Source organism: Bactrocera tryoni, chromosome 4 (genome assembly GCF_016617805.1).
Source record: "Bactrocera tryoni isolate S06 chromosome 4, CSIRO_BtryS06_freeze2, whole genome shotgun sequence".
NCBI lineage: Eukaryota > Metazoa > Arthropoda > Insecta > Diptera > Tephritidae > Bactrocera > Bactrocera tryoni.
Window position 1 is genome coordinate 47,299,330 of NC_052502.1, and position 27,116 is coordinate 47,326,445.

Sequence of the window (27,116 nt, forward strand, 5' to 3'; positions counted from 1 at the left end):
TCATTGCTGCATTGCCTATTGTACATATGTAAGCGAGTTTGTTCATCGGCACTGGTTATAATTTTAACTTATTTACTTTGTGTGCGGCATTTATTACATGCTCTTGCTTGCGCTTGCATTTTCGTTATTTTCTGACGTCTCCTTTGCGCAATTTCTAGTTGCTGCTCTCATTGCAATTGATTTCTTATTATTTTTATTATTGTTTTTGTGTATGATATATGCAAATAGTTATGTATGTACGTCGGTATTTATATATGTAGGTATGTATGCGTGTAGAATTTGCAATTTCTTTATATATGTATGTATGAAGAGCGTGTGTGTACTCATATGCATTACAATTTTATTAAATTTCTGCTTCGTTACTAATTATTTATATATATATATAATTTTATATATGCAGCTGTATATTTATATATACACACATATATATGTATTAAACGATTATCGAATTTCTTTTTAATTGCTAGCGGTAACAAACAAACAACAAATGCACCATCATCATCATCATCATTATCAATATATATGTAGTAGAGTAGTCGCAGCCTGACTTATGCCTATTCATTATTATTATTTGTTTTTGTTTTTGTTGTTTTCTCTTTATTAGCTACAACATATTTCTTCTATAGTGTTTTTAGTTTCATATTTTCTCCACTTTTTTCTTCAAAACGCGCGGTCGCATCAACGACGTAAGCAACCGACTGCAAATAGGCAACCACACAAACACACGCACACACACATTGACAGTACAGACTGAAACACCAGCCATATTGCGTCACCAAGGCCTGATAGACCTTGTTTGCTTTTAGCTGGTATATATTTGCTTAAGGCTGGTGACATTTTGCGCGTGGGTGTGACATGATTCTGCGAAGATTGAAGTTTGCATGCCGCGTGTGTGTGTGAGTGTGTCTGTCAAATATTTTGTATTCGCTTGCTTTAGCTCATTTGCATAACGCATCCACGTGAATCATCGGCTGCGTTTCGGTTACGTGTTGTGAGTGTGTGTGTGTTGTCGTTGTTGTTGGCGACATCGTGTTCCATCAATGTCGTTCAAAATCAGTGCGTTTGCTGTTGATGTTGATTTGTTGTTGATCTCGAGACTGGTCGACAGCGTACTCGAGGCGGCAGTGTCCATGTCGTCGTGGCTGTTGGTCATAGAGATTCTTTGGATGGTACCCAAATGATTGGTCCTGATTGTGACCAGATCATCGCTTTGACTTTACTGTAGATCTCTTCGATGGTGTCGCCTTGGACCACACCTACAAACGTATATACATGATAATTATTATTTACATATTATTTATGGTTATGGAAGCGTTTGGTACTAACCTGTGAAGTATTCGCCGAATTCTTGTTCCATTTTAATCGCACGTTCGTAAGTTTTCTTCGCTTGCTCTTCCGTCATGCGTCGATTCATTTCCCTGGAAGCAAATGAGAAAAAATTTGTTTATTGTATACCTCGAAGTACTACAAGACTTCAACTCTACACTTCCTATAGGTCTGAAAATATTGACAACGAGTTATCTGAGCGGTCGGCAATTATCTGTATAATACAGATTCGAGGTCAAAATTCAAAGTTAACAAGAATTAATTTTGTGTTCCAAAGATGGAGGGGATCCACTTCGGGTTCACATCTATGAGCTCGAAGCTTCCTCAACCACCAGTGGGAATTCCCATCACGATATTAACAACGGGCAAAGTAATCGTTGGCATGTGTTCCAGAGTAAACAATTATCTCACCGACTTTTCTGGCTTCTTTTGTGCAAAGAGAACAACACTCTTCCCCACTAAATCCGCAGCGACCATATTCATGAACTGGGCGCCGTACCCACGACAGTCGGGTCTATGTAACCGAAACGGACCCGGATTTCTTATCCAGTCAAGGGCCGTCAACTCGGCAGAATTCTGCAGCTACAACAAAAACAACGAACTGGACGAAAGAGTACAGACTGGATCTTAATATTGCAGCTGGCGGCATGAAAATATCGACCTGTAAGTTCTAAGTCTAACACTTCATATCATGTATAATTCCACTCTGCAAATGACTGCCAAAGTACAGAGCCGCAACAAAATCCTCAAGTCGCTAGCCGACAACACGCAGGGAGACGACAAGAAACGTTGTTCGCAACATATAAGGAATTTGGCGGGTCGGTCATAAATTACACAGCGCTGGTAGGGTTTCTTAGACGTAGTGGAACGCAGACGAAGAGACTGCAAACGTGTCAGACATTGCACTCCGTACAATAGAAGGATACATTTTGATGTCTGCTGTGAAACACCTACATAGTGAGTCACGCATGCATACGGTTAAGACACATAATGAATTTTCTACAAGCAGTTTCCACTAGGATGCTTTCGTATAAATTATGCGCACTGTCATCTGCTTGAAGCGGAAGTGTCAACAGATCATTCCTTGATTACGTGGGCGATATTGCACCGACCTAACTACGAAGGCAACGAACGTCAGTCATGCACTGAAAGTAATTAACAGTGGACTTTTAACTTCACTCACTTCCTTCCAGTGAATGGTCAGCACCTATAGCAGAAGAGCTCGAGTTGCCTTGCGAAGCTAGAGTGACTCTTGCCTAACATCGTTCTGAATACTGTGGAAGGACATTCCTATTTATCTAGAATCGAGTACCACATGCTTACTTTATGTCTTGCATGCAACATGTCTCTGCATGACTCTTTGTATGCCCTATGAAACCAACTCATCTAACACCTTTTTGTCTATGGTCCCTTCATGTCGAATTAGCATGTTTCCTAAGCCTTCCGTTAAACGAGTTTGATGACAATTAACTGGCCCTTTGTCATCCATACAAAGCCTGGATAGTAGTTACCGACAACAATACCGTCCGATGCGATAATTAAAATATATTATAAGGATTCCTCCAAGGACGGACATCAGCATCGAATATCTGGAATACCGCCACATTTACCACCAGACTTTTTTTCTTTAAAGTAGAAAACTCTAACATTTATCAGTATGTCAAAAACCGAACATAAAAAAGTCCTTGACACTCTCCACACTGCCTTAAAACCAAGGTCGATATCGGTACGTTACTTCCCTAGCCACAATACCATATAGCGAATAAGAGAACCTCCTTGTTTCCTTACGCCTTTATACCAATAGATCTTTAAAATTTTTCAATACTTTGGAAGGCTTTTTTCGCTATCGTGCAGAGTCAGAAATAGCGAAAAATCCATTCATTTATCTTCCTTATCTTTGATTTACTTCGCTAACTTTACTGATATATAGTGATACAATTTAGTACCTATTACGAAATTTCATATATCAGGTGATCCAAGTAGAGCTACTTTTTTCAATAGCTTTTTTTCGGACAGATCACGAGGAAGTCGTGTCGAGCTGCCATGTTAATTTTGTTCAGTCTTGTTTGGCATTTCATCATGGAATTCGCGGGCTTCGCTCAACTTATAGTCAACATATTTGGCCTACTGAGCGTACTATGCGCAACATCGTTACCCATCTTGAGACCCAGCATTCATTATTGGATAATATTCGACCGAATAGAAGAAAATATAGCAACCGTAACTGTGAGTGTACACGGAGACCGTGAAGAAACGATTCGATACCGTTCACAGCAACTCGGACTGACGTATTGAACGACTTGGCGCATTTTAGGTCGAGATCTTAAATTGAAAACGTTTTTGTGCAAGAACTGAAGCCGCTCGACCTACCCAAGCGATATCGCTTCGTTCTATGGGCTCTTGAAAAGTTCCAAGAAGACCCGAAGTTTTCGAGCCAAATTTTATTCAGCAATGAGACTCATTTCTGTCTCAATGGGTATGTAAACAAGCAAAATTTGCCGCATTGGGGACGAAGAAGAAAGAGATTCAAGAGCTGAAAAAGATCGATCCATATTTCTTCAAATGCTGCAAGAAGTGAGAACGTAACCGTCAATGGCAACCGTTATCGCGCCATAATAATCGACTTTTGGATGTCTGAAATTGAAGCTCGTGATCTCAGCGGCATTTGGTTTTTATAAGACGGCGCCACATCCCACACATCGCATCAATCAATGGAGTAGATAATTTCAGTGTTATAACACCGTTATGCGTACAATTCCGCTTCGATTCAAGCCTTTGAGCAAAAGATCACGCGTGTCATTCGCCAGTCACCAGTCGAAATGCTCGAAAGAGTCTTAAATACAGTTTATAGAATAAACATTTCGAAACTTACATTATTGAGTCCACCGATTTCGGTTTGATAAATATAGCAATTGGATATAGTTGAGCGACTTGCAACCGCTTAATAGCATTGCCGGAGACATCTAAAATGCAGTGTTTACCCTTCTCCGCAACTTCGCGTACGCTCGCCACCGATGTGCCATAGAGGTTGTCATTGTATTGGCCCGCTTCGATGAACAGATGATTTTGTATATCGCGTTCCATTTGCTCACGTGACGAAACAAAATGATAATCACGACCATCCACCTCGTAATCACGCTTCGGCCGAGTCGTGTCTGCAATGGAAAGTAAATATATAATAATATTTATTGTATTTTTCATTGTTCTTGTAGGAGTATTTGTATTTTGCGCTACACTCACGTGGCACACAGGAGCCGAACTTCTCGGGATACTCCGATATCAAGTCATCATTGATGCGATCCTTCAATGGGCCGAGCACAATTACGGGTCGTGTATAGTTAATGGATAACCGTTGTACGGCCTCGTACGAGAGCACATTCTCTTCGGATGCTGTAAAATATGCATAAAACGGGATGTCATGACGGTAATGAAGTATGGAAGTTGTGAACGAAACAAAAACAAAAAAAAATAGATGTTTTCAATGCAATGCAAAATATGCAATTGACATTTCTCATTGACAGTTCATATTGATCGAATAATATTTATTATATAAGTATATATGCATATAGGTATATATTTGTAAATATATTTTAAGTTAATTAATTTTATAAATATTTATTTACGGCAAAGAATTACTAAATTATTAGCGAATTATCTGCCCTACCAACATTTTGGGAATGCAATGACGCTTGCAGAGCATAATTTTTTGCTTTGTTTAATTTTTTATTTATTTCTTTTCAAATTTTTGTACTTTTGGAGTGGCTTGCATTCACTGTTTTGCTAGAAAATATTAATTTTTAATTAATCAATTTATTTATTTTCAATCATCAGTAGAAATTTTTCGCATTTACATTACAAACTTAAAACAACCAAACGTTTTTAAGAGCGGCTACTAATAATAATTTCTTTGTAGTTGTAATAGGCGAAACAGAAAAACACAAGGCGACAGACACAACAAAGCGCAACGAGGGACAACAAACAATATTTCTTTATTTTTTGCACTAAAACAATTCACAATTCGAGTTCTTAACTAAAGTTCGGTGTAGAAATAAAATTTAGCAGAAACGAAAATGCACAAATTGAGCTCCAAGGGCGAGGCAGGTACACACACACATTAACAGTAATTTAAGTATGTATGTACATATATTATATATGTATAAGTATATATGTACATATGTTTAGGCGTACAACATATTATACACAGGCTTATATACCCTAACGATAATTAATAGCTAACGGACAGACAGCAATAGATTTTGCGAATTACTTATAATTAACAAAAATGGTTAAGAATAATGGTTGTATATTTAATAATCCCTGTACAGTTATTATTTAAACTATCTAAACAATAAAATATATTACATACTTTCATGTGGAAAGTAATCAATTGCTCTTATTTTCATATTTTTGAAACAGAAAACTCTATTTATTTAACAAGCTATCGATTTTTTTTTTGTTGAACATTATCTCCAGGGTTCTACATACCAATGTAGCGAATTCATAATTTATCTAATGTTATTAGCATAAATGTTCATTAATAAACTGTAAGTAATAACGAAATAAATAATCAAACAACATGCTGCGAAACTAAAAGCTTGCTTAAGGGGGTATTCTAGTCTAGAACTAAAAAAAAAATTTCAAAAACATGTCAACTTGACGATTTTCCAAAACTCAAACTATTTTCGGAGTTATAGGAATTTTGCTGGCACAACATCCAAACTGGACTTAAGGAGGTATTCTGGTCTAGAAATTTAAAAAAATCGATTTTTTTTATATTTTCAAAGTTTAACTATTCAAGAATATGTGTACAAGAGGATTTTTCAAAATTCAAATATTTTCGGAGATATAGGCATTTTTCTGACCCAGCATCCAAACTGGTTCGGCCGGAACTAATCGAATAAAAGACTTTACGCAAAACTTTAAACGCGATTTTCTCAAAACTGAGTTTTTCGGAACGATACCCACGATTTCTCAGGTTCTACTGGACCGATTTACTTGAAATTTTTATAGTCTTCTTTATAGGCTTGTCTATGGTTGGAACTAGCCCCATCCCCAAATTTTTATTTTTATTATTTTTAAAAATTCGAAATAGTCAGAAAAAGTGATCCAAAAAAACTTTTTTTTTCAGGCAGTCGCCATTTTGTGAAAACAATTTTTTCCCACTTTTCCGTAGTTCCGGCCATTGCGACATTATTCTAGATTAATAATCTTTTTTGTTTTGGTTTAAGATAATCCTGGGTATGGTCACGTGGAAATTTTTAGAGACCCCCCACTTCGTCAGCTCATAATTTTTGAAATTTTTTCCTTTTGTTAGTTTTTAATTTTTTTCTGTACTCTTCTAAAATTAACAAATAACTAATAAAAAAATGGATAGTAAAAGTATTAATTGCCTTTTTTTACGACACTTTAAAAATTACCTGAAAGTCATGCTTCAGGACCAGAATACCCCCTTAAAGGGTTATATACAGTTAGAATTTTCAAAAAATCGATTTTTTAAATTTTATTTTCACAGAAAATTTCATATCGTTCCGGTAAATATTTCAAAACCAGCTTTTTTTGAACTATTGGGGTACTCACAACGCTAAAGCATCGTAAAATCATAAAATCATAAATTTTTGTACTAGTTTAAAAAATTTGTTATTGGATTGCATAATAAAATAAGTTTACGCAAATACAAAACTCTGAACGCTATGTTTTCGGATGGTTATAACTTATAACTTTATGAGACTACGTGAAACCCCTTTATGTATATATTTAGTAATTAAACGAAGCATCCGTCAAAAAATGGTTTAGGCATTCGGATATGCGGAGAAGCGTCGTGCTGCCTAACTGTTATGGAAGGTATAACTGCAACCTCTAACCAATGAGGAACTGACAAGAAGCTCCACGATTCCATTAATTGCGCGGAAGCGGTTCTACCCAACTTTAAGCTTGAACCGCCATCAGTGGCAGCCAAAAAGCAGAAGACAAAGGGAGTGACGCCCGCTAAGTCATTTGCTTTCCAGAGCTCAATAAAAGTGGGTGCAAACTGTGCTGACAAATGTGGTGTAGGAGTTGGCACTAAGCAATTCGGGTCCACCACTATCATACACGCATGATAGCTGCTACCAAATCAAAATGATTGCTTGCGGCGACGAGAAATCGATCGAACTTTACAAAGCTGAATTTGTAAACAGAAGGTTTACACCGGAGCTCAGCTGATAGCAGTGGACAAAAGCATAATGCAATAACAAGCTTCTTGTATAAAATAATAAAATATTATGTGGCTTAAAAGAGGTATTTCTCTACCAATGAGAGGAATGCAACACAATTGGTTCGTGTTGGAGCAAATAATTTAATAAAATTTCTTCCTTTCTAGTTCTAAAAATAACGGCTTCACTTTTTCGTTTCGAATACTTTTCAACAAATATGCCAAAGCAGTTTGGTTTCCTAGTAGCATAGCTTCAAGCCAATAACTCAGCAATAAAAGGACCTTTTTAAATTGAAACAATAAATTTTTGTAGCAGTTCTCTTTCAGAACGCTGTGAGAAATTGTTAGCTTCAATAACTTAATTGAAATATGTACATTTGTGAGGTTTTTTTTTTTGATAATTTGGTGTTGAAGCAATTCAATCAATCAATTTGCTGTAGGTAGATGTTATATGCCGAGTTCAAAGGATTGAACTTGAACTGAAATTATTTTAATGGCAATGAGATCTCTCGCAGAGAGGGCGTGATCATGTGTCATAGTCTTCCTACTTCTTTTGCCAATAAGGCACGCTTAGACCAGTTTTGGTCCTTTGCGATACCAGATGAACTTCAGTTGCTAAGTGCATGAGGAGTAATCGTCCTTAAGGACGCGTATTGACGCGATTTTGAATCAACATAAAAAACATAAAAATAACTATCGAAATTTTTTTTTTTTTTTTTCAAAACAGTATAAAGGTTTCTGTATAATTTTTAAGATAAAAGAAAAATCGGTTTCCTTATTTTCTCGAAATACTTTTTTTTTACAATACGATATTTATTTGAAATTTCGAAAATTAAAAACGATCCTTGCATAATTCAATTTTTGTTTTGGCTTCATTAATAGACCTACGTCTGATATTAACATAAATCTAGCAACTATTAATACGAATTTTTAATAATTTTCTAAATGATTTCTACAGTTTCTTATTATCCTCAATATGAACTAACATTACATAGAATTTTAAAACTCATATTCTGAAACAATTCTACTATTTATTGGCATACCGCTAAAACATGCCATTCTAAGGTCTAACGCAGCTGTAATAAACTAATCGATAAATTGTGTCTTTATATAGATCAAGCTACATTCGTCTACTCAAAACCACAAACTATTACTAACTATTACTTACTTAACTATTTTGGCTTTAAAAACAAAAAACTTGAATTGAGTTGAAGACTCACTATATTCTTAAAATACACAGTTCGAGGTTATACTATATATTTTACACTAAACAAAATGGAAGACATACGATTTTTTTAACCTAGAAAAACTACTTCTCCAGCAAAAGGGACTATTCGGGGTATTGTATGGTCTCAAGGCATTATTAAATCATATCAAATACGAGCTATATGCACTAAAATATTGGAGGTATAACAATACATTAGAACAACAACAACAGCAAAACAATTCATACCAAATGCAATTAGCAATTAAAAAATCGGAATTATAACCAAAAATGTAGAACGAAATAAGTAGAAAAAAGTAAATGAAAATAGTGTAAATTGTCTAGAATGCGACGGCACTACGATTTTGTTGTTGGTACTTGGTAAAAAGATATTGTTGGTGGATGCTTTGAGAACCTAAAATAGGGTGAGCGGGGTCTACAAACAAGATTGCTAGATGCTAGACTAGACTACATACTAGACAAACGAAGTAACGGGCGAGCGAATGCGACAAAAGGTGGGTGGGTCTCAAGTATGTATGTATGTATGTAAAAGAAAATGGCGAGAAGACAAAAAATATGGGTGATGCAGCCCAAAAGTAGGCAAGAGACAAAATTTATGCGTCGCTGCAAATTGCTGACTTGCATACCAAAATTCAAAGTAAAACGTAAAAGTAAACGAACGAAATGCAACTACGTGTGATTGTACGTGTTTAACGGTACAGGCTGGATGTGTACGTAACAGCGAGTTGGTGTATGGACCGTTAAAGGCGATGGGTGTGGTGACGGTGGTGGCGGTGGTGGCGGTGATGTTGGTGGTACAGTGGTTTGGATTTGGTTTGGAGACACGAGCAAGGAACGAGAGAACATATGAGGAACAAACAAACGTACGAAGGAACAAATAAACGTATGAAGGAACAAATAAATAAACGAAGGAACAAACAAACGTACGAAGGAACAAATTTAGCAACTAACGACGGTAGGTGTTGTTCAGAATCTGTTAAAAAAGGAGGAATTGTGAAACGAAGAATAAATATTCTAAAAAAAATCGCAGTAGAAGCCAAAATTGTGTATCAATACAACTGAAATACGAACAAAATTAGGTCAAACAGCACAGAGTTCAGAAAACGTCAAACGAATTTGAAAGTTCAATACAAAAATTTTTTTAAAATTTTTAAATAACATTTCATAAAATCGAAAACAAATTCAGCTATTTTTCGGCTAAAAGCTATAAGAGGTACAGGAACAAACGTGAAGAACATAAAAATTAAACCGAAAGTGTAAACTATAGGGAATTTCTCTTCAGGAACTGGGTAGGTGGATAATTTTCGAAACAAGTTTCAACTACAAAATTAAAAACGCTAAGGAAATGAGCAACAAACAATTAAATTCAAACAAGCAGCTGTAGCACGCAAAGTTTCAGAACATAAAACAAGCCAATACATAACGTAACATAACGTTAACGTAACGATAACGTAACGCAAGTAAAGTGTAAAAGGTATTTTCAGCATAATCATGTTGTTTGAAAAATAAATTTGTGATTTTTTTTTTTGTTTTTTTAATTAATATGATTTTAAACGTTGCGCTGTAACGGAACATGGGGCGACGGCAAAAACACGTGTGTGTGGTGTAGAGTGGTGTGGCGTGGCAGAGTTAAGAGTAAAGTAAACGAAATAGTATGTTTCATAAGAAATGCACAATCGAACGAACGTACGAACGAAACAAACCAGAAAAAAGACGCTTTAAGGTAAAAAGTACATATATGTATATATATAAATATCGAAATTAAGAGAACAAAATACTGTCATTTTAATACTTTTTTCTTTAATGTATATGCTTAAATTTGGTTGCTACTTTAAAATTTAAATTGCTGTGACTTTTAATACTTTTTCGATTTTTTTATTTTTTTAATTTTTTTTTAATTTTTTCAACACAAAAGCTAACATAAAATACTTGTTTTGGGTAAACTTTTAAATTGCTAAGCTTTGCTGCTTGTGTTGCTTTGCTTTTTTGTTGCTTAAACAAACTTAAAACTGTTAACGGTAATTATATTATTTTAAACATTGCACTTGCTAATTCAAAATTGCTTTAACAATTATTATTATTTTTTTGAAAATTTTTAAAACATTTTTTTATGTTGGCACTCTTGAATATACTTATTTAATTATTTTTTAAATTTTTTTTTTATACTTTTTTACTTTTTTGTATTACGCATTTTTTATTTAATACTTTTTTTTTTTGAAATTTATTTTTTTCATTCAGCCGCTGGACTTACGATAGTCAGCATCGCTATTCTCCAAATAGATTAGTGTTATCTGCTCCATGTCTGGCAACTCCACACGGTAGATAATTTCGGCTTTTAATGCGAACGTTACGTTGTTCGTGTTGTTGTTGTTGTTGATAGCGGTAATAGTAGTAGTATTTGTTGTTGTTGTGTTGATGGCATACAATTGTTTAGTGGTTGGTAGTAGTGATACAAAATAGTAGTAGAAGTAGTAGTAGATAGTAGTTAGCCGTTTTCAATGCAATCCCACCGTAACGGTTGTTACGGCACACATGTTTCATAGTGGTTTCGTTAAAGATATCGCATACATTTTGATTTGTTTGTATCGGTTCATTTGATTTGTGATGGTAGTAGTAGTTGGATTTGGCCATTTGTTGAATAACGAAACAGTTTTTGATTTTTTATTTTCGAATTAAAACATTACAAACAATCAATCAATCAATCAGTCAATTAATCGATAACGTTTTAGAAGAGTAGATTTGCGAACGAGAGCAGTAGTAGTAGTTGAAATAGTAGCAGAGTGGCAAAGTAGTAGTAGGTAGTTGGTAATGGAGTAGGTAGTAAAAGTAGTGATGGTAGAGTAGTAGGAGTAGAAAAATACGACAAAAATTCAAAAGAAAAAGAAAATCTATTATTTCTGTACATTTTGACGGTGTATACTTCATTTCAATTCAATTTGAATTTTAACTTTAATCTTAATTGTGTGTGTTCATGAAGTAAAATTTTGCAAAACAAAAAAGTTGTGAAGACTTGTATGCTGATATGTCAATAAGTATATATGTATGTGTGTGTTGATTTTAAAAAAATATTATTTTTAATTTCAAAAGTACACAATTTGCAACCAAAATGGTGAATTTGCAACAAAATGATACCAACTCATATACTTAAGTGGGAGAGTAAACAAAGGCTTTGTTTGAATAAAAGTAGTTACTCAATGAAAGGGCTGAAAGTGAAACCATAAAAGGAGTTATGAAACACAAAACAGAACGAACAAACCTAACAAAGCAATTGTAGATTCAACAAATGTAAATATTTTCGTAAGCCGAGTTGCTATGTAACTAACCGAGTGATGGTGGTAGTGGAGAATTGTGTGTGTGAGGGAGTTTCGAGTTGAGCAGAGGTTCTGGTATGCGCTGTTGGAGTGGATTGACGTACACAATTGTTTATATTTATAACTAATTTTCTAACAAAATTGGCAGCAGAAACAGTTTACGGGGTAAAAATTCACTAAGAATTTGTTCAAACACAAATGTGGCCTAAATTTTTGGAAAAACACGCACAAAAGTATGCAATGGATTATACAACTAGTCGCGTACAACTGACGACACACTTTTAGGCGCACAAGATAGATATTTAGTTATGCAACAAATATTGCCTACTGTATACTAACGGCCTACTGATTTACACAGTGCATTGGGTATATATCTTAATACGCGGTTATATTTGCGGGGTCCAAATAAGGTTTCTGTGAGGAAGATGTTGCTGCATGGTCCGGTGAGGAAGTACATTGGCGGTAGCTTAAATCTACATTAGTATTTACAATATATTTTAGACTAATAAATCAGTTGGAGGAAAATCAAAACGAAAGTTTTCAAAGTGAAAAATTATAGTAGAACAAAAAACGAAGCACGCTGGGTTATCACAGGATACAAGCCTCAAGCAGGCTGTGCATAAAACTGCAGCGAAGTTCGATTTGCGTGACTGACGCTTAGCAAATTGATACGCGAAGTATAAACAATTGAAAATGAAGCAAAACACAAAAACAAACATATAAAACTGAAAAAATAGAAATAAATTCAAAATTTGTGTTGAATTTTGTCAATACATAATTTGAGCGTTCTAAAAAGAGGTAGTAATTATATATTTACAATATATAAGTACAACAGTGTATTTATATACGAGCTAAAGTCTTAGCTTCCTATTCTACGGCGTTAACTTGAGCAAATAGTGATAATTTGGTACTCGCTTTCACCGAGTTTAGAAGGTTGGAAAATGGAACGGAAATAAATGCTTATTGCTAGATCTTAAGCCCTTTATTTCGAACTAACAGATAGATACACTTTGCATAGAATAAGATGTTGAAATCATCCAGTTTAGATAAAAGCACACAGTTGTCTGTTTTGACACAAATCGAAAGACTAAGTTTTGTTCAATGAACTTTTTACGCTTCAGTCTAAATTTTTCTGAAACTTTGGAAATAATTAACGCAATTTTCATTGAATCAAGGTAGGTAGGTAGGTAGGAGTGCAGTCCTATCGGGCTCAATTGGCACTTGATGTGCCATTTTGATACACTATTCGTAGAACCTCCTGTATCTGCTATTACATTTCACCTTCTCTCTCAAACCATTTTGAGGATTTGATGAAACTACTTATGTCCGATATGCTTTTAGTGGAAATCCATTCAAGGTTTGGTGCTTGGTGGATTCCGAGTGTTTTGTGTCGTATCTGTGCTAGAGGTAAATACATATCACTTCGGACTGAGCTGCCTGCCTCAAAGCTTTAAGGTAGAAAGACAGTAGCTTCTCTATGGAAGTTTACGTAGAAACGATCGCTACAATGAGAAGAATCTCAAGTATAAAAACAAGTTTTTCTAAGATCGGTCTTAGACCAGGTATTCTCTGTGTCACCGAAAAACATCCGTTTGAAGGCGAGCTAAAGCGAATCATCCCTCCGCAGGATTATGCGCTGGGTTTGGGAACGACCACGTAAAAGCAGTTCCAATGAAGAGATCAAAACAGCCTCGGATGAGAGACCCCATTTTGTGGTTTTACTACAGTGGCCATATAAAGGAACGTCTAGCCACAATCCGCAACAAGGTTAAGTTCTTCAAAATATCGCTGATTTGCGCCCACGCCCCGACGGAAGAGAAGGACGATGTGACCAAAGATATCTTCTATGAGAGCTTGGAGCGCACCTTCTTTTTCTCGAAACTGTGTTTTTGAAGTCGGTTGGCAAGATTTCTCGATTTTCATAATTTTTCATTTCTCGAATTCATAAAATTTTTGAGTTACAATTCTTAAAGACTTGAACGAATAATTTTCTTTCGATAACAACTTTTTGAAAAAAAAAAAATGTCGCGAAATTTTCTTTTTATTTTTTAATTTCAATTTTTTTTCTTAAAATGTCTGCCAAAAACCCAATTTTAAGTTTTTTTCCTTTGTCCAAGTGTAAATTAAGGTTTTAACTATAACACGTATTTTTTTCACTTTAGATGATCCTGTAAGGGTAGGGTTACCATATCGGTCTCAGTCAAAATCAGTCCCGTTGCATATGTTCGCATTCAAAACATTGAGTTTGGTGGTTAAAGTGAAAGGAATGAAATTGTGTTCAATTCGCTCTTGCAAATGCTATTTTTTTTCTTTCTCGATCGTTGCCAATTTCGATTGAAAAATGGACATGCGAGCATGTACAAACAACAAAAAATATTCAACAAAGTCATTGGAAAAAAAAAGAATGCAAAAATGCGGAGGGTTTCTCAAACGATAAAAAATACGACTTCAATGGAACAAACTTTTTCAAGATTCTTTCAACTTGAAAAAATTCGCAAAACGTTTTTAATTCTTCAAAGTGTAAATTGAAAAATGTTTGAACAAGTTGAAGGCTATGATTTCAATGCCAAAAACTGCATCGAGTTTGAAACGATCCAAGCCATAATGAGTAGAATTGTGCAAAATGTGAACTGGGCAACCGATTCTAACAAGCCCAGGATTGAAATCTTTTTTTAACAAAGAAAAAACATTTTGGGAACCTTCTCGATTCCATCCACCGAAATTGACAGGGGCATTATGGGCTACAAAAGCTGATACTTGTTCTTCCAATTTTTTTTTCTTAATACTGTCATAATTAAATTGGGTACAGTGGCAAAAATTAGGGAATTTTCCCGAATATCAGAGAATCAGTGCCGAAGGTCAAAATCAGGGAATACCCCGACAAATCAGGGAATATGGTAACCCTATGTAAGGGGTTATACTGCGTTGCAATGGTCGAGTTTAAAATATTTTTTTCCAAAATTTCAGAGTTCCAGCTTCTTACCCGATGAAACCTAGGGGTTACTTAACAGGAAAAAATTACACTGCGCCATGTCTTGGAAATATGGAGACTGTGGCATCGTTGCAGTATTGTTGTTGGAATTCACGAACAATCAACGAAGTGTAAACTTTTAACAAACGAAAATTGCCGAACTCATAAAAACACGTCTAACTATATCGCCTACTACAGACAAAGGAAGCATTGAATACAGCTGAGAATTCTATCGTACTTCAGGGCATGTAGTATATCAACATAATAAAAAATATGTTGGACCCTCTAAACCCGCAAAAATTTTAATTTTAACGTTTAAATGTAATTTTCTGAACACATCTCGTCTGCATATACTTTTAGGGTCTCCGACGATTCCTTCTGTATGTTACAAATTTCATGGCAAACAGAATATACCTTGTTCAGCAGGGTATAAAAATAGTACAATTTGAAAATTTAAAAAAAAAAATTTTGTAAAATATTATCCTTCAATCAATTTTGATTCATAACAATTTAAAGTACTTGGAACTGAGCAATAAAGCATCCCCATTATATTCCTAGCCGGAAAACATGTAATAATTTCACTTATCATTAAAAGAAAACAAATTTTCAATTCTTATAGCGACTCTCTGAAGTACATTACATAAATTTGTCATGCTCTTACGACACACTGGCACAAAGACGACAGCGTTCATTAAATACATAGCTGTACCGAAATCTTACGACAGGTCTTTATCATTACAACACAGAGGCTGTCGGTAAGCTTTTATTCAGGAGAGAGATAAAAGGAAACATAAAATACACAAATACACAACATTCTAAAAACAAAAATAAATTATGAAAAAGAAAACAAAATATTTTCAAAAAAGCAAACAACAAATAAGCCACAGCAGATACGATACGATACGAGTGTATAAACAAATTGCCGGAATTCGCCAAGCCAAAAAGCAATAATAATGAATGTGGCGATCGCTCACAGATGCAGCAGGACAAGAAGCCAAGCGGGGGTGGAGCGGATCGGCGTATATGTTTGCACATTAAAGAGTTTGCCAATTTTATAGTAAACAGATGTTGTATGTACACTGGAATATTTAATGAATTTTGTCGTTAAAAGCACAGTGAAATGTTTTCATCCGCTTTCTGCACAAAAAAAAAATACACTTGAAACAAGTGTTCTGACTATTCATTGAAAATTTTCCTAAAAAAGAGCTAAATTTTTTATCTTTTTAGTTTTTTTAGGTTCCAACTGAAGGTGATATACATACATACAAACCCATATATGTATGTATGTATTTCGTTTTTCGCTCAAGCTGAAAGCTTTTGGACAGGGCATGAGCGTCGTGTATACGAGGGAGTATTTGAGTACTGTACGGTATTTATGTATGTATGTAAATAGCACGTGTGTGTGTAAATCATTAAAAAATACATAAAAGTAATGCATACGACATAGAAATATATGCAATATTTGTTAAATCAAGTATGCATGATTTTATATAATACTTTTTATGTTCTTACAAATATTTATGAGTATATTTTATAAGTAATTATGAAAAAAAATATAAAGAATAAATTCTTTTGATTACGCACGCATAATGAGTAAATAAATATTTTCCATATCTACATATATTTACAGTTGACTTTTATCAGAGTGTAAGTGTGTATATGAATACAAGTGAATAGTCCAAACAAATTTTTTTTTATTCTTTGGGACAATATATATATTTTTTTTTTCAACTAAAAAAAATTAAAAAGTTATTAAAAAACATGTGTTAAAAAAAATAAGAATTATTATTATTATTTTTTTTTTTTCAAAAAAAAGAAAATGAAAATTATAGATAACTTTTTCTAGTAATTTCTAGCTATTAAATTATTTAAAAAAACAAAAATATTTTTTCCAAAAAAAGAAATAAAGAATTATTTTTTTCAACTAAAAAATTATTAAAAAGTTATTAAAAAAAAATATATAAAAAAAATAAAAATTATTATTATATATATTTTTTTTTTTTTTTCAAAAAAGAACATGAAAATTATAGATAACTTTTTCAAATAATTTCTAGCTATTACACTTCACAGGTACATTTCTCATAGCATACTTTATTCTGATCAATCAGTTTGTATGGCAGGCATATCTTATATTGTTCCAATAACGGCCGTTCCGACAAATGGGCAACCTTTTACGGAGTTTAGGACGTGTGTAGTGTAGTGGTCAACAAATAGTAAGTCTTTTTAATTTAAATTTCACGCCAATTCGTCGAAATATTTTTTTCTAGGTTCGTAGGACTGTCATCAGAATAATCATTGGGGTTGCCTAAGTGAAATTATTTAACAAAGATTAAATTTTATCGGCGGAATCAAATTTCTGGTGCCGAAACGTTCAGAATGTTGGAAAAGGTCTTCGATGATAATTAGCTGTCGCGAGCAAACGTTTTTGGTTAGTACAAATTTGCCCAAAGAGGGTCGAGCACACGTGAACGACGAACCACGTCCAGGACAGGCATGAACTTAACTGATGAACAACACGACAATAAAATCAAGGAATAGGTGCATGAAAATCGACGATTAACAGTCACAAATCTTGCTAACCGCGTAATAGGTTTTTACGCCAGTAAAGAAGAAGATCTTACTGGCATTGGAATATCGGAAGGATCAGTGAAAACCATTCAGAAAGATCATTTAGGCCTAAGAAAAGTGAAAGTGAAAGTGATTGGTTCCAAAATCACGTCGCGTAAACGTCTGTGAAATAATGCTTGCCGACTACCAGGATGTCATGAAACGTTTTATTGCTGGCGATGAGACTTGGATCTATGCTTGCGACTCGTAAACAGACGATCAATAGACAGACTATCGCGGGAAAGATGAGCCGAATCCAAAACACATGTGAAAGCAGGTCAAAAATCAAGGTTATGCTGACAGTTTTCTTCGATTATCGAGGTGTGGTGCACTCCGAATTCCTTCTGACCGGCCAAACTATCAAAAAAGAATACTATTTAGTGTTATGCGTTTGCGCGAAGCTATTCGTAAAGAGAGGCCGGAAGTATGGCCCGACAATTCTTGGTTTTTGCACCACGATAATGCAGCGTTGCATATTCCATTGATTCTTCGTGAGTTCTTCGCCAAACTTTCAACCAATATCGTGCCGCAACTACCATATTCACCTGATTAAGCTCCGTGTGAATTCTGGTTATTCAGCAAACTCAAACGACCGTTCCGGGGAAAATCGTTTTGAGTCAATTGAAGACACTAAACGTGAATTGCTATGCGCGTTGAAGGCTATTCCGGAAATTGACTTTAAGAACTGTTTCAAGGATTGGGAAAAACGTTGGCACAAGCGAAGACTGCAGCAAATGTCTAGAGCAAGGCACCAGGGAAACAATGGAGCATCTCTTGTGCACTTGTACCGCATTGGCAAGACTACGCTGTAAGCAACTGGGGTTTCCACGGTATCGATAGAGAGGCCGCAGAGTCTATTAAAATTCACGTCAAGCGTAGCAACCTAAAGAATGATTACTTCTCTTGGACTGAACTGCATCTGTTATCGTAAAGGACCAAACTGATCTATGCGTGCCTTACTGACCTACCAGATTAACCTAACCCAACCTTTAGTAGTTCCTAAAGAACGTAGCCAATAAGAAGTAAATAAAATGTATTTGAAGAATAAAATTTTGTCGAAATTCAATTTAAAAATCATTTGCTGGTTCCTAAGCGATTTAAAAAATATATATATGTATATATGCATTCAAAATTATATAAAAAATAAAATATAAAAAGTTGTATTATGACTGTAATATTATATCATCAATGGTTTGTAAGAATAAATAAAATGCTAACTATGTAAGAGTATATATGACTGCATCACTGACTGTATTACATACTTAGTTTGGTTAGTCGCAATTTGTACTGTACATTATGTTTATTTATACTGTACATATGTATATGTTATTAGCGCTAATAATTAATCATTTGGTGAATAAAGCCTAGTCAAAACAAGGAACTCAAATTGTATGTGATAGTGATGGTACAAGTACTATGCATATACGTATATAACGTATGTATATAAAGTATGTAAGTAATTGATAGGAAAAACAAAAATTACGCAATTATAATAAGTAATCAAGAGTAATCAAAGGAAATGAGCAAATCTATTGTGAAACTACAGTTAAAAATTACATTAATCAAAGTAAGTAGTATGTTTGTAGAGATAAAGAGTTGTTTAGAGTATATAGTAATGTATATATATATATATAATTTTATATCGATAAATTATATATGCAAGTAGTATGTGGTTAACGTATAAACAACAGTAAAGTAACTGGTACATACCTCCTTCAGCATTGGCATCGTCTTGTGTGTAGCAAAGCATAAAAGCTAGAAAATTAAAGAATTAAGAAGAGATTTCTTTCAGTTAAAAAAGAACAGCAGCAGTAGTAGAAAAAAAAACACAAAAGAGTAAGTGGGGGAACGGGGGACTAGGTGGTATTTTTGTTGTTGTATATAAGATGGATGAGAAAAAAGATGTACATATGTCATGTAAATAGAGACAATTCGATTAGCCCACAGAGAATGTGGCAACGGAAAACTGTCTATGTATTTGTGAATATTGACTGTGGTTTGAGAGAAGTTGAAGTTGGGGAAATGATTTTCCAAAATTTTGACATATAAGAAAATCAAGTGTGTGTTTTTTCAATTAATGAGCGGAGTTTAAGCTGAGAAATAACGAAAGTTTAGCGCTCAAACTGGACGCTGTGTTGCTTTTGTTCGTTAAACATACACACACACACACACAATTAATGCATGTATGTATGTATAGAGGGGCACATGTAAGGTGGAGTAGAAGCATTATGAAATATTTTTACTGTGTTCTCATTGCTTGGCGCTGTTGGAGTAAAACAATGCACGAATTTTGAAAAAAAAAAATAATAATATTAAATAATAATGGGAAAATGATTTTCAACCAATTTGCGTGTGGGAGTAGTAGAAATAAAAGAAGAATTGCATTATATGCAATTTAAAATTGACGATTAAAAATCAAACGTTATATAAAAGTAAAGAAAATTAATTGAAGAGTAATTAAGAGTCAATTGAAAATTTATTGTTTATAGTCCAAGGGTGTCGGTAAATATATTATGTAATACACATATTGAAAGGTCACTGGCGCGTGTGTGAGTATGTGTGTGGTGTCGAATTGCTGTGCGCGCGCACGCGTTTTGAGACGATACCAAATTTGCACAAAGATTAAGTGTTTGTTTTTGTATTTTATTTACTATGAACATTCGATTTGTGTCGAGACGCTGCTTTGGTATGCTTCAGCACCAGTAAATGTAAACATTTTATAAAACCCTTAACCAAATATTAATACATATTTATATATGCTACACTTGTGCGCTGTTCTGTATACCCAGTAAACCAGAAATTTAATTTCGGAAAAATATGCTGAAACTGTTAGACTAGATTACTGCAGGTTAAACGCCTAGCGTTGTGCGAAAATAAGTTAATTTTATTATATTTTTTTAATTTTAAGTGTTAATACTATAAAAGTCACCAAATTAGAGATAAAAACACTGATATATATAATTTTAAGAGTCGAAGGAGAGTAAAATATACCCTAAACAGGTTTGTCAGGAAGTTTGTTACACCCAGAAAGAACCGTCGGAGACTCACTTATATATAAATATATAAGTCTTAAGACCGGTCTTTTTCTCCGGTTAATAGATTTGCCCGCTTAGGAGATTGTATTTAATAAACATAAAAAAATTTTGACCGATTAATAGAGATGTCCGCTTACAGCTTCTCTCTATATATAAATGATCAGCGTCACGAGTTGAGTCGATTAAGCAATGTCTTTTTGCCAGTATATGTATAGCTAGTATCTCAGTTTTCGAGATAACGATCTGAAATGTTGCTCACGTCATTTTCTCGTCAAGCAGCTGCTAGTTTAGAAATAAGTTCTTGTATGGAAAACTTTTTTATTTGAATAGAGATCTTCACGAAATTTGGCATGGGTATTGACCAAGGTACCATCTACAAACAAATTATTCAGATCAGACCACTATAGCATATAGCTTCCACACAAACTGACCAATCAAAATCAAGATAAAGTTGTTGTAACGGGTACGGGATGGTAATAGTCAGATAAGTTGTCATCGAGGTCATCTAACGGTAGACCCAGGAAACGTTCTGTTCTGACTGGATCGGGGCATGTGTGAAGGGTGTCAGATGTGTAAGATTATCAATCTTGATGATCTAATCTCGTTTGGATCAATATATTAAACTTTTTGTAGGCTTTTATGTTACATCAATATAAAAAATGCAGCTGTGAAGGATAAAATGGATAGCTTCGGTGCAGCTGAAGGTATCGTTTAAAAACGTAACGTTATTGGAGGGCAAATTATTTTCCCTCCTATTTGAGTTAAAACTTAGGATTTTCAAATACATATGTGTATACCAAGCGCTATTATTTCGACCAACACTGTACTTTATGCACATATGTATGTACAAGTAAACATATTCCAGCAATAAAAAGTGCACCAAATTTGCACTCAATTATAACTGCTTGACATTGAGGCATTAAAAAAGCTGGTTTAAATATGAATATTACCAAAACAGTTGGCGATTTGGCATGCAACTGCTTATACAGTTTATTATTATTTAAATAATAGTTTTCGCATTTGAGCGGAAGTTACGTTTTTTCGTTTAATTCTCAATAAATGTATGGTCATTTCAAAGTCTAATAACTTTTAATTATAATATGACACATATGACCGCAAAGTGACGTTGAATTCGATTCGATTTGGTTAGAAAAAAGTAAATTCGTCATTTAAATATTATTGCTATTTTTAAACAATGCAGCGGTGTTGTTGCAAAGAAAATATTACTAATTCATTAAAAATAGTCTAGAAGGCTAATTTTTCAGTCTTTATGTTTCGGGTATTTCAATACAGAAGTTTGGTGACTTTTAAGTAATTACAAAAAATTATTTTAGACCAAAAGAACGCATTAACCATATTAGTAAGTGTAGTTTGTGGTACAAAAAATATTTTTTTTATATATATTTATAAAATTTACATAATATTTTAAAAATATTTTTAAAGTTTTACAGTTTTAATATTTTAATAATATTTTTAATTTTTTTAATAAAATTTTTATAATAATTTTTTAAAATTTAAAATATTTTTAAAAATTTTAAAATATTCCAGTATTTTTAAAATTTTTATAATACTTTAAAAATATTTTGAAAAATTTTACAACTATTCAAAAATATTTTTCAATTTTTTTTTTATTTTAATTTTTTTTTCAATATTTTAATATTTTTTTACGCTTAACCTTACCCCACATATGTAGTGCGTTATAATACTCTTTTCTAATACTTGTTATTATCTTAAGTAACTAGAATATGTTACGATTTGTATAGTTAATAAACGACTAGAAGAAAATTAAATTCAACACTTACGTTGCGGTTCATTTGAATCATTGTTGTTAACATTGTTAACATCAAGTTCACTATTGCTGTTTACAACTCCGTTTGCGTTTGCTGTAAACGCGCACACACGAACACACGCATATGAAGACGACGGCGATAACGACGACGACACCGATGACAACGGTGATCATGATGATGGAGCAATTATGGCAGCGCAAAGGGCCAAGCGTAGATGACGGTGATGCGGACGGAGACAACGGATTTGTGACGGTACACATATATTATATATATATATGTATGTATATAAGTGTGTTATGGTTGCAACAAACGAGCGTTTATATGTAGGTATATAATTAAATATTTTTTTATAATTATTATTATTAATTTAAAATTTTATGCAATCACATTCCGTATTATTCGTATTTACGGTTATGTTTATGTATGCAATGAATTAACGCATAGATGATGAACAAACAAATAAAAGTGGTGGTAATTTTGTTGACGGAGGACGAGGTAGATTGATGTTGAAGTTGATATGAGTTGATTGGACGCCACACAAGATATTCGTTTCAATTTTTTTTTTCAGATTTCGTTTTTTTAGTTTTCAAGTTATTTGTTTGTTGTTGTTTGTACGTGATGGTAAGTAGTTTGTGTACGTGATTTTCATGTAAAAGCAAAAAATATACAAATTAATAAAAAAAAAATTGATATTTAAAATATAATATGCAATAAAATAAAAAACAAACAGAATTATAATACAATTTAAACGCAGAAACTAATTAATTATAAACTTAATAACCAACTGACAAAAAGCATAAGCATAACAAAACATAACGCTCAATATACAGTTACGAAAAAAAGTTAGCAATTAAGATTTTTTTTTTGAAAGTAGTTGATACAGTTGGGACAGACTCTAAAGTAAATAGGCTGATAATAGCAGTACCCAGAGGGGCTACGAACTGCCTATAAATAAAACGGGGTCGTACTTAAAAGCCTGCTTGGAAATTAACTATCATAAGTAAGTTGAGAATTGTACGTGGCGCTGCAAAAAGCCTGACACGCAGCTAAATTCACTACAAAAGCGCTTAAATGCACACACACACGCGCGCACACATACACACGAAACGAAATTACATTTCCAAACAAATATTTCCACATACACACATATTCAGCTCTCACACACACGCACACCCACTTAGAGAGAGCATATCCTTGTTACTACTTACGCTCTTGATCACTGCCGTCTTCGCCCAACTTCTCATCGCGACTTTTCATGAACGGGAATTTTCGTGAAAATGTGAAATTCTTCTTCTTTCGATCGAGCGTCGATTGCTGCACCAATAGCATGTCCATCACGTTTAAATTAATTTAAGAAACAAAATATAAAAAATTCATTAAATAAAAGCAAATTAACATTTACAACAACTACGGCTACACCAACCGCTCTAGCGCTACTGTACCTCATTACTGACCTTGTCCAGGTTATTATTGGTAGCGGCATGACCTTGGAACTTAACACTGCGATCGCGTGCGCGCATCTTTCGCTCCCATCGTCGTTTCGATGGCACAATACCGATTTGTTCGTCTTCGCTGTCGCCGAGCACGCGTCGTGCCTGCCACCACTCGTCGTCGGACGCATTGGTCACGTGCAATATATCGCCATGGCGGAAGGGCAGACCACGCGACGGCAGTCCGTCATCACGATTCGGATCGTAATCGAAGAGCGCACGCACGTACAGCGAACGCTTTTGTGAGGTGCGCAACAGTGTGCCCGTACCGCCGGCCGAGAGCGCAGCCTGCTGTTTCAGCTCCTGTATGCGCGCCTCAAAGCGGTTGTACTCCTCGGGGCGATATTGAGCGACCAATGTGACAACGCCACCGGAACTCTGTGAATGGAAAAATGGGAAACATTATTATTAGACAGAAATGTAAAAACACATCGCTGTTTATGTGGTAAATAGCATAAAGTGACCTTACGAAATTTTGTGGGAAAGTATTTTGAAAATTTTCGAGTCGTTGCTAATTTATATGACCAGGTTTGGACAATGTTGGACGGAAAGTGAAAATATTCGAGCAATTTGTTCCCAATTCAAAGTTTTCTATAAACTCAAGTACTCCAGAACTATGTATATTCATATATCAGTTCAAGAAGACGTTTGTTACAATTTCTTCAGTTGAAGTATGAATTTCAATTATAATTACTTCCTAACTGCGGTTTCATCTTAAAATGGGATCAAACTATTTAAATTTCATGGGTATATGAAGAAGTTTGCGATCTGACAATTCCTCGCGCTACCGAACTCGTCTCTCGCATTATACCAGCAACAGTTCCCCAAATATAACTGCAATTCGACGTCCAATCTATTCCAATATTTCAGCACAGTAGAACCCTCTGACCGTTTTGCTTTTCTCGAGATAGTCATTGTAGATCACACAGAAATAGTTAGTCATTCTCCTTCAACCGAAGGATCCACATTCCCCTTCTTTGGAGCAGCTTCGCTGGGTGTTTCTACTATCTTTTGGGCTTTGGTGTGTACCAGTGGATTCATATCACATCGACGTTCACAAAACGACGCAGAATAACATCTTCAAACACTGCTGCAAAGCGATCTCACGTTTGCACTTATTGTCCGAGGGAGCAAACGAAGTCGGCAGTCGACACTACTGTCTCTGCTTTCTTGTGCATATTCCATCGGCGGTCTGCCAATACGATTTTTGTATAGCTACTTCCGGAATGCTTAAGATTGGCTCATGAAAAACCGATGTGCGACAACGTTACAACTAAGCGTTCTTTGATTTCACTTACATAAATTTACAAAGTCATATTAACGTAAGCGAAACGGAAAAAGATTTATATGTGGCTAAGTTCCACCTTGCGCCAAATCTTGGAAAGCATCCGTGAAAAGAGTTAAGCAATACCAAAAGCTTCTCCAGGATCGGGAAGGACCTCTCCCAGTGGTTCGAAGTGAATAGAGAAGGAACCTCTACAAGAGGCATCGATATCATTGGCCATAACAACCGCGCCGTTAGTTCTGCTTTACCAGGTTGGACGAAGCAAATGGGTTTGGTAGTGAACGATGGCAAGACGAAACATCTCCTGTCATCAAACAAACAGTCGTCGCACTCGCGACTTGGCTCCCACGGCAATGTTGATAGTCATAACTTCGAAATCGTAGATAATTTCGTCTATCTTGGAACCAGCATTAAGAATAACAACAACGTCAGTTTAGAAATCTAACTCTTGCCGATAAGTGCTACTTCATACTGAGTAGGCAATTAAGAAGTAAAGTCAACGAACAAAGACCAAACTCTACAAGTCAATCATCATGTCCACAGAGAAGGTGCAGAGACATGGACAAAGACAACATATGATGAGTCGGTGTTACGAGTTTTCGAGAGAAAGATTATATGGAAGATTTATGGTCCATAGCGCATTGGCAACGGCGGATATCGCAGTCGATGGAACTTTTGTTTGTTGCTGTACGAGATATACGACGACATTGACATAGTTCCACGAGACAGCGGCTACGCTGGCTAGGTCATATCGTCGGAGTGGATGCAAACACTCCAGCTCTGAAAGTATTCGACGCAATACCCGCCGGGGGAAGCAGAGAAAGAGGAAGACCTGCACTCCGTTCGAAAGACCAGGCGGAGAAGGACCTGGCTACACTTGGAATCTCTAATAGGCGCCAAACAACGAAAAGGAAGAGCGACTAGCGCGCTTTTGCAAACTCGGCTATAGCAGCTTGAGCCATGTCTACTTAGACCAATAAAAAAGAAGAACAAGCTTCACCAGCAGCCTTCGCCGAACTCTTTCATGAAACACTTTTTGAAGAGAGTATTGGCTTTGTAATCACTGTAAGCCAGAATTTATGTCCGCGAAGGTCTCTCGTCTTTACAACAACCAACACAATTGCGTTCCGTACACGACCCTTATTGTGGGTTCCAATACGGATCTTGACAGAAAGTTTAATTTTCTTCCAAAATCGGATGTCCTTCGTTAAATAGTGGCAAGAAATTTTAGAGTATGTAGGACTTTTCACTTAGGTTCAAGATGCACAAATATAAGAAGAAGCTCGGCTAATACCTAACAGAAGTACACTTTAGCGCTAGAGCTATATATTTATTCATAAATATTGAACTGACCGTCATTTTCGAAAATATTTCTTAAAACAGTATGTATAAATATTCTCGACACTTCAGCTCAAAGTATGAAAAAATGTTGGAACTCACCTTCAACGCCTGAGCGGCCTCCTCGTGTGTTGCATTATTCAAGCTGACATTATTGACGCTCAAGAGCTGATCGCCACGTTTCAGCTCGCCGCCAGCATCAGCGGGTCCGCCAGCCAGTATAAATGACACATATATACCCTGACCATCCTCGCCGCCGACGATATTAAAGCCCAAACCTTGTGGACCCTTTTGTATGGTGATTGTGCGCGGTTCACTAGAAACAAAACAAGAGAGAAAAGAAATTGAGGAAATGCCAAAGTAATTAACACAATTACAAACAAATACAGTACAATAACGATAGATAAAGCACACTACGTGTAATAAATAAGTAATGAAACAACAACAACTCCACAAATATGCATAAGTATGCTCATAAGTAGATGTGTGCATGGTATCATAGTCGTATAAATAATTTTATGCACAATGGCACATTATATTTTTACTAT

The 27,116-nt window shown here is 35.0% G+C and overlaps 1 protein-coding gene across 5 annotated transcripts in view; it reads right to left on the reverse strand.

Annotated features, from left to right (window-relative positions):
* Positions 1-523: 523 nt before the first annotated feature.
* The window catches only part of LOC120774786 (disks large 1 tumor suppressor protein), a 58,688-nt gene continuing 32,095 nt past the window's right edge, over positions 524-27,116 (reverse strand). For 2 of the 5 annotated variants that reach the window (XM_040104565.1, XM_040104564.1), the window contains 10 exons: positions 26,671-26,884; positions 23,898-24,323; positions 23,664-23,769; positions 22,468-22,548; positions 19,341-19,385; positions 10,993-11,073; positions 4,567-4,716; positions 4,199-4,481; positions 1,327-1,418; positions 524-1,256 (listed from right to left, as the gene is read on the reverse strand). In XM_040104565.1, coding sequence (XP_039960499.1) covers positions 1,150-1,256; positions 1,327-1,418; positions 4,199-4,481; positions 4,567-4,716; positions 10,993-11,073; positions 19,341-19,385; positions 22,468-22,548; positions 23,664-23,769; positions 23,898-24,323; positions 26,671-26,884 — 1,585 coding nt within the window. In that variant the 3' untranslated portion in view covers positions 524-1,149. The remainder of the gene's footprint in view (positions 1,257-1,326; positions 1,419-4,198; positions 4,482-4,566; positions 4,717-10,992; positions 11,074-19,340; positions 19,386-22,467; positions 22,549-23,663; positions 23,770-23,897; positions 24,324-26,670; positions 26,885-27,116) is intronic. The other 3 variants (XM_040104567.1, XM_040104566.1, XM_040104568.1) reach the window with 2 other exon arrangements.